The following is a 7,993-nucleotide window of genomic DNA, read 5'->3' as shown; positions in this document are numbered from 1 at the left end:
ACTTCCGCCCCAGGGCAAGATGGCAGCGCCCGGTCCCTGCCACGCAGACTTCCGCCCGGCGGGGAGAGCAGGTGCCCGTGGCGGGTCGTGTCGGAGGTGAGGTCGTTGACGCTCGGCGTGGAGCCTCAGCGCAGGTGCGTCCGGCGGTCCCGGGAAGAGGGCCGGTGGCGGGAGGTGGGGTGCTCCGGGAAGCCTCGCCACGTGGGACGGGGAGGAGCTGCGGAGCGGCGAGAGCGACGCACGGACCGGGGCGGGGGGGGGGCAGCGGGAGGCCACGTGGGTGGGGTTCCGCCCCGGGTCCGCGCGTCCTGCCCGTGGAGTCACTTCGTTACCCATTTTCCCCCAGGAACCATGTCGGAAGGAAACTCTGCGGGCGAGCCCAGCAATCCTGGAGGGCCGCGACCCCTTCTCTCTGGGGGCCGGGGGCTGATCGGCCGACGGCCCGCACCCCCCCTTACGCCGGGCCGCCTTCCCTCCATTCGCTCCCGGGACCTCACTCTTGGCGGAGTCAAGAAGGTACCTGCGAGCTTGTTTGTGCAGAAACCCAAATACCGTGAGTTGCAGGCCGTAGGGATGCAACTGCTGATGTTCTTGTAGGGCCTGCAGCGTCCCTGATGGCATGTTAACCTCTCGGGAGACCTTCAAGTCAAGGTGCTGGTACCAAATACTGAGATGGTTTCACGTGCAATTAAAAGGCAGGGAACCTAGTTAATTCAGGACCTTCAGAAGGGCTTCTTAGGTTTGGACACCTTTAAAAATCCCACGGAAGTCAGGCAGCCGTAAGCTTTTCTGGCCGTTTTGAGTGTTCAGAACTCTGTGGATGCCGCCACTGAAACTAATGATCTAGTATGTGATGACTCGTAGGCGTGACCTTAGCTGATCTTTGCCCTCTTCCATTATGTACAAAACTGTAGATGTAATGACTAGGTCTGAAAGGAAAAAGCAGAATGACACGGAATAAAGTCACTTAGCTTTGCCTTGGGTGCTTCTGGGAACTGTCCACTGTGTCATCCGTTTGTGAGTGCTGACAGATCGGTCTTTCTAAGCCTTTCCAGAACTGTTTCCCAGGTGAAACTGAGTGGTCCGTATAGCACTTTGAAAACACTACTGTATTTTACTTTTCAGAAAACCTTCACCCCAAATATCATCAGTCGGAAGATCAAGGAAGAGTAAGTGGCTAAGACTAATGATTACTTACCCTGTGTTGCTATGAATTCGTAATTAGGTGTGTGGCTCAGAAGTTTTAATTTATGCCATTAGCGTAGAACTGATGGTTCTCCCTTTGTCCCAGGTTAGGTAAAGGCACATTTGTTTTTGAGACGGGGTTTCTACATGGCCCTCAATATCCTGGAACTCCCTCTGTAGACTAGCTGACCTAGAACTCACAGAAATCTGCTTGCCTCTGCCTCCTGAGTGCTGGGATTAAAGTGCGCCCCACCATGCCTGGCTCCAAGGCACTTTGTGTTAGAGGTTTTCTTTTTTTTTTTTAACTGATTACAGTTATTTATTATTAAATATTAAATTAATTAATTATTAAATTATTAAAATAGCTGAGGTAATTTATAGAGAGGAAAATCTCAAGGCTTTGGAGATTTTAGTCCATGACGGGGTGGTTCTTTTGCACCAATGGACACATGGCAGAGAGTACCTGAGGGAAGAAGGAAATGGAGGAGAGGAGAGGAAAAGGAAACTTCAGGGGCCGCACAACCATCCAGAAGGCTCCAGCTCTTGTAGTTTGGGCCACCTTGTAATCCTGCTAAGGTGGAGCTGAGCTCCTCACTTTCTCAAGTTCCTCTTCGTCCCAGCCTTCCTGCTTTCAGGCAGTGGAAAACAAAACAAAAACCCCACATTTTGGACAAGAAGGTAAAGTAAAGGGAAATGAAAGGCCTTGCCTTACAAAAGAAGAAAAGGCTCCGGCAAGGGATTGGCTTCCGCTTGCCCTGATGTACTTACTGCCTCAGGAACTCTGCTCAGGTGGATGAAACGGGGTGGGCAAGGAGGGTTAGTTTTCTGAGGCAGACCCTTTTATCTGTTCTCATTTCCAGACCGAAGGAAGATGTAACCATGAAGAAGGAAAAGCGTGAGCGGGATAGAGACCGCCAACGTGAGGGTCACGGGCGGGGGCGTGGCCGCCCGGAAGTGATCCAGTCCCATTCTATCTTCGAGCAGGGCCCTGCAGAAATGATGAAAAAAAAAGGTACCCAGAAGGGATCTGTTCTGGGTTTCAGTTCACACTGCCTGAGAAGGCAGAGTAATGGAATTCTCTATTCCCAGTTTGGTTTTCCTTGCTGTGGCCATCTTCCTTATTTATCCCTAGTGAACAGGATGATTTCCCACAGGGAACTGGGATAAGACAGTGGATATGTCAGACATGGGACCTTCCCATATCATCAACATCAAAAAAGAGAAGCGAGAAACAGACGAAGAGACCAAGCAGATCCTGCGCATGCTGGAGAAGGATGATGTAGGTACCAGGAGCCTGGGGGACAGGTGGAGCAGGCTTTCTCAGACCCCCAGCCCCCCAGCCCCCAAATCATGACACGGAGACTTCTTATTAGTTATGAATGCTCAACCTTAGTTTAGGCTTGCCCCCCTAGCTGTTATAATTTTTTTTTTTTTTCATTTCTTTCCCCAAGTCAAGGTTTCTCTGTTTAACAACTCTGGCTGTCCTGGGACTCATGCTGTAGACCAGGCTGGCCTCGAACTCACAGAGATCCACCCGCCTCTGCCTCCTGAGTGCACAGGCGTGTGCCGCTACCACCATCTGGCCAGCTCTTATAACTTATATTAGCCTGTTTCTTTTTCCTCTACATTTTGCCTCAAGGCTTTTTATGGGTTGTTGTTTTTTTTTTTTTTTTTTTTTTCATTCTGTATGTTCTACTTTTCCTGCTTCCTCTGTGTCTGGCTGTCTGTCATCTCCCTCTGTCCCTCCCTCATTCTCTTCTCTCCCGAGTCTAGATTTCTCCTATTTATTCTCTCTGCCCACCAGCCCCAGCTATCCCTCTCCTGGCTGGCTATTGGCCATTCAGCTTTTTAGTAGCCCAATCAGGTGCCTTAGGCAGGGAGAGCAGCCCATCTTTACATGGTTAAACAAATGCAGGGAGCAAACGTAGCCCATCTTAGCATAGTTAAAGCAATATTCCACAACAGACAGGCTTCTAGGGAGCCAGGGCAGGGAGTGCGGGGCTCACTGATGTGCTGGAGCTTTTGGTTACAAGAGAGATGGGTACTGAAGTGGACTGTGACCTGGGCATACATGCTGACATTCTGTGTGACTCAACTCTTTGGCAGTTCATCGATGACCCAGGGCTCAAGAATGACACACGGAACATGCCCGTGCAGCTGCCACTGGCTCATTCAGGGTGGCTTTTTAAGGAGGAGAATGAAGAGCCAGATGTTAAGCCTTTTTCAGCTGGCCCCAAGGAAGAAGACATGGAAGTGGACGTGCCTTCTGTAAAAGGTAGCCTGTGTCAGCTCACTTCTGTCCCCTAGCGGTCCCCAGAAGCCCTCACGTGACCTCCAAGCCTGCTGCTCACCATCGCCTCCTTTTCATTCCTACTCAAAAGTATAGGCACAGAACAAAGACAGATTCTCTCCCCAGAGCTCACATGTCATTGTGTAGCAGTACACTCAGCCTCAGCTGTCCCGTCTTAGAGAAGTTGCACACCTCTCCAATTTCTTTCTTGCTCCTCTTTATAACTGGCAGCTCCAGCCTCCTGGCTGAGCAGTGGTAGGATGCATGGGTGTGAAGGGTTGGGAACAGTGAGCTGACGTGGTGGGTGGCTACTTGATGTCTTTTCCTTTATCTCACTTTGGGCAGTGAAAGAGGAGCCACGGGATGAGGAAGAGGAGGCCAAGGCGAAGGTCCCTTCCAAAACAGCCAGGAAGACCCCTGGTCTCCCGAAGGACGTGTCTGTGGCAGAGCTGCTCAGGGAATTGAGCCTCAGCAAGGACGAGGAGCTGCTCTTCCTTCAGCTGCCTGATACCCTTCCTGGGCAGCCGCCCACTCAGGACATCAAGCCTATCAAGACAGAGGTGCAGGCCGAGGATGGACAGATGGTAGTCATAAAGCAGGAGAAAGACCGGGTATGCTCAAGAGCGAGTTCTGGGGAAATTGCAGGCTGATAGCTCCGGGACACAGTCCTTGTTGCAGAGAATTCTGCTGCAGATGCATTTCTCTTTGGGAAACAGAATGGGGTTCGTTCATGAAAGTTGTTGCCTAGTGTCTATCTCCTTTCCACAGGAAGCTAGGTTGGCAGAGAACGCTTGTACCTTGGCTGACCTGACAGAGGGTCAAGTGGGCAAGCTGCTCATCCGAAAATCGGGGAAGGTGCAGCTCCTCCTGGGCAAGGTGACCCTGGATGTGACCATGGGAACAACCTGCTCTTTCCTGCAGGTGAGACCCTGGGAGCCAGGGAGAGGCTTTGGGAAGTACTAAGCGGCCTGTGCTGAGGCAGTGAGGGGGACTCTTGGGTCCCAGGACTGAGGGCTGAGTTGGATGCGTGGTTCTCACTGCTGTCTCTGTTGAATGGCAGGAGCTGGTGTCTGTGGGCCTTGGAGACAGCAGGACAGGGGAGATGACAGTCCTGGGACATGTGAAGCACAAACTTGTGTGTTCTCCCGATTTTGAATCCCTCTTGGATCACAAACACCGGTGAAATGAACAGATGGAGGAGGATGGTGACTGCCCACGGCTGCTGCCTGCTCCAGACGTTTTGTTCTCAAAGCCATGCAGCCCAGAAGGGACCCGGTTAGCCCACCCACTGCAGCCTTTGGCAGCTGTGGTTCCAGTTTCTCCCGATTAGGGCCCATGCTGCAGCCCCCACCCCCACCCCCAGCAGCTGTGAATGGCACAGTGACCTTCCCACAGCATGAGTATGGAAGGGACATCCTCACTGCTGGGACTTGACCTGCTATTTATTTTTTATTTATGTCTTAATCCCCACAACTGACTGCATCCTCCCAAGGTAGGATGGGCAGACTTCTTGTTGGGGAGCCATGGGCTATGGGGATAGGGAAGAGGGGAGGGGTTCCAGCAGGTAGGAAAGACTAGGGGTAGAGTTTGAGACTTGGGACTCAGTTCCAGCTCACTGGTTTCTGGTTCTGTGTTTTTGAACCAACTGCCTAACCTTTCTGAGCCTCATATTCCTCATCCGACAAACAGGAGGATAATAACCTACCTCACAGGTTGGTGTGAGGATCAAATGGAATATTGTAGCTGAGAACTCCTTGCACAAGGCCAGGCATACATGATATATATATATATGTATATGCCCCAATAAATGTTAGTTTCCTTTTCCTTTGTTTGAGTCATTTACTAAACTAAACAAATGAGCATTATACTCTGAAGAAGTAACTGTTTCTGCTCACATCCCTCCTTTTTTTTGTTTGTTTGTTTTTTGAGACAGGGTTTCTCTGTGTAGCTTTGGAGCCTGTCCTGGATCTCTGTAGACCATGCAGGCCTTGAACTCACAGAGATCCACTTGCCTCTTCCTCCCAAGTGCTGGGATTAAAGGCGTGAGCCACCACGCCCCGGCTCATATCCCTACTTTTGTGACATTTTGTACATTGCTTTTTATTTTTATTTTATTTTATTTATTTATTTTTGGTTGTTGTTCTTTGGTGCTGAGCCTGGGGCCTGGAGCATGTGCACTAGCTGCAATGCCCAGCCCTCGTCCATCCTTACGCTGCATCCCATTCCCACCCTGGGCTGATGGAGTGCGTGTTCATGTCAGCTCTTCCGGACCTCTTATCCCTACACTCTCAGCCACCTGCTTCCTGTTGGACTTCCTGCTGGAAGAAATTTAAGAGGCCCCCTCTGGCACCTTCAGGCCTTGAGGTGGTGCAGTGGGCTGAGGCCTACTTTCCTGCAATGAGTGGCCAGTAGATTAACTTCTATAAAGGTATTTCACAAAAGAAACATCTGGTGCCACAGAATTCCCACCACACTACATTCGGTAGTGATAAAATAACAGAACAGGCCGGGCAGTGGTGGTGCACGCCTTTAATTCCAGCACTTGGGAGGCAGAGGCAGATGGATCTCTGTGAGTTCAAGGCCAAGCCTGGTCTACAGGGTGAGTTCCAGGACAGGAACCAAAGCTACACAGAGAAACCCAGTCTCAAGAAACCAAAATAAAATAAAATTGCGGAACAAGCTTGGTGGATTGGGCTTTAAAAGGCTGGCGTTGGAGAAGTTCCCTCTGCCTCCTAACATCACCAGGTGTGCTGCTCAGCACGTCCTGTCTGCTTCCCACTGCCGTTCTTAGTGCTGCCTGTCACCTTGCTTCCTTTGTGGGATCAGAAGAACATGGCTTGCCTCCTTGTCTGTAGGCCTGCTGCATTTTCAAGTTGGAGCTCTCCACTGCTGGTATCTTAGCATGTGGCATCTATACTGATGACCCCAGACTCAGTGAGGACTGCCAGGTTGCCTTCGTCTGGTTTGTTGGGCACCACTGGGGCCTTTTCCTGCCGAGCCTCTCAGGCTGCCCAACCAGCTGTGTGAAGAGATTGAACCTTTAGTGACACCGTTGTCCCGGAACCAAAAGCCCATATCCCTTCTGTTGGGTCGTGGATTAGTCTTCATAGAGAATGGGAGGGAAGGGCTCCTCGGGAGTGTGAGCCATGGAAATCCTGTCGGGTCTAAGGCAGCATTGATCAGCTCAGGGCTCCAGGCCTTTGTGCTTTTCAATAGCTGGTGTACTGCCCTTGCGTCTCTGTGGGATCCTCTCTGTTGTGATTCAGAGCCCTCCTCCTTTTTTTGGAGTAACCCAGTGACCTTGTGTCTTTAGATGTTAGCTATTTTGCAATCCATAGTTCTTTGAGAATTTTTTTTTTTTAATTGAGACAATTTATATAGCTCAGTCTGGCCTCAAACTTTCAACCCTGCCTCAGCTTCCTGAGTGCTTTAATTGCAGGCCTGCCACAACCATGGGCAGAAACTTCTGAGTTCTTTGAGTCTTCCAAGAAGAGCGAGTAACACCTGTGTACTCACTTCACGTTTAAAATGCCGTAACGGTGCGGCTCGTGACTGTCGGATCTCACCACCTGTCTCTAGGTTCCAGATGCACGAGTTAGAGAGCCCATCGGCACAGGGCTGGGAAGAGAGGCAAGTCTGCTCTCTTGGCTGAGCCTCTGAAGCAAAGCATCCATCTCTACCAACAAATATGTGCAAATAACGGGGGGTGGGAAGGCAGTTCATACACGGGTGCAAATGAATGCAAATGTATTACTACCTGCATCTGTGTGTGTATATATTGTGTTAGAAACAGAAAGAATGATAGACTTGTTCATTTCTTGGTGTAAGCGACTGTGTAGACTTCAGTCAGGCCTGGGATTGCCTTCAACTCCACGAGTATCCTTGGGGAGAAAAAAAAATCACTTGTCCTCACTCAGTTTATTTTACTTAATTTTTTTAAAAGAAGACTGTGGTTGCCATAGCTGTTCTTGTATAAGTGTTACTTTTTTTAACTAAAAGGATTTCTTTGTGTGAGTTGGGGGCTCATAACATGTGGAGGTCAGAAGACATCTTTAGGAGTCAGCTCTCAACTGTCTACCCTGTTGATACAGGATCTCTTTTTTTTTTTTTTTTAATTTCATTTATTTTATTTTACAATACCATTCAGTTCTACATATCAGCCACGGGTTCCCCTATTCTCCCCCCTCCTACCCCCACCCCTTTTCCCCAGCCTACCCCCCATCCCCACCTCCTCCAGGGCAAATCCTCCCCCGAGGACTGCGATCAACGTGGTAGATTCAGTCCAGGCAGGTCCAGTCCCCTCCTCCCAGACTGAGCCAAGTGTCCCTGCATAAGCTCCAGGTTTCAAACAGCCAACTCATGCAATGAGCACAGGACTTGGTCCCACTGCCTAGTTGCCTCCCAAACTGATCAAGCCAATCAATGATACAAGATCTCTTGTTTCTGGTTTTTGTTTGTTTTGAGATAGTTTTTTTTGGGGGGGCGGGTATTCGTGGCTGTCTGGAACTCAATTTTAGA

General features: G+C 50.1%; 1 protein-coding gene across 1 annotated transcript; it reads left to right on the top strand.

Moving 5' to 3' along the window:
* Polr3d (RNA polymerase III subunit D) lies at positions 1-5,299 on the top strand. The gene is made up of 9 exons (XM_006989098.4): positions 1-134; positions 347-516; positions 1,126-1,169; positions 2,046-2,197; positions 2,340-2,464; positions 3,292-3,460; positions 3,821-4,086; positions 4,244-4,396; positions 4,536-5,299. The coding sequence occupies exons 2-9, from the start codon at positions 352-354 to the stop codon at positions 4,656-4,658; spliced, it is 1,197 nt and encodes a 398-aa protein (XP_006989160.2). The 5' UTR covers positions 1-134; positions 347-351; the 3' UTR covers positions 4,659-5,299.
* Positions 5,300-7,993: the final 2,694 nt, after the last annotated feature.

The sequence above is a fragment of the Peromyscus maniculatus genome, chromosome 9, assembly GCF_049852395.1.
Source record: "Peromyscus maniculatus bairdii isolate BWxNUB_F1_BW_parent chromosome 9, HU_Pman_BW_mat_3.1, whole genome shotgun sequence".
Classification (NCBI taxonomy): Eukaryota; Metazoa; Chordata; class Mammalia; order Rodentia; family Cricetidae; genus Peromyscus; species Peromyscus maniculatus.
Note: the sequence above shows the minus strand (reverse complement) of the source record. Positions and strands in the feature narration are given on the sequence as shown.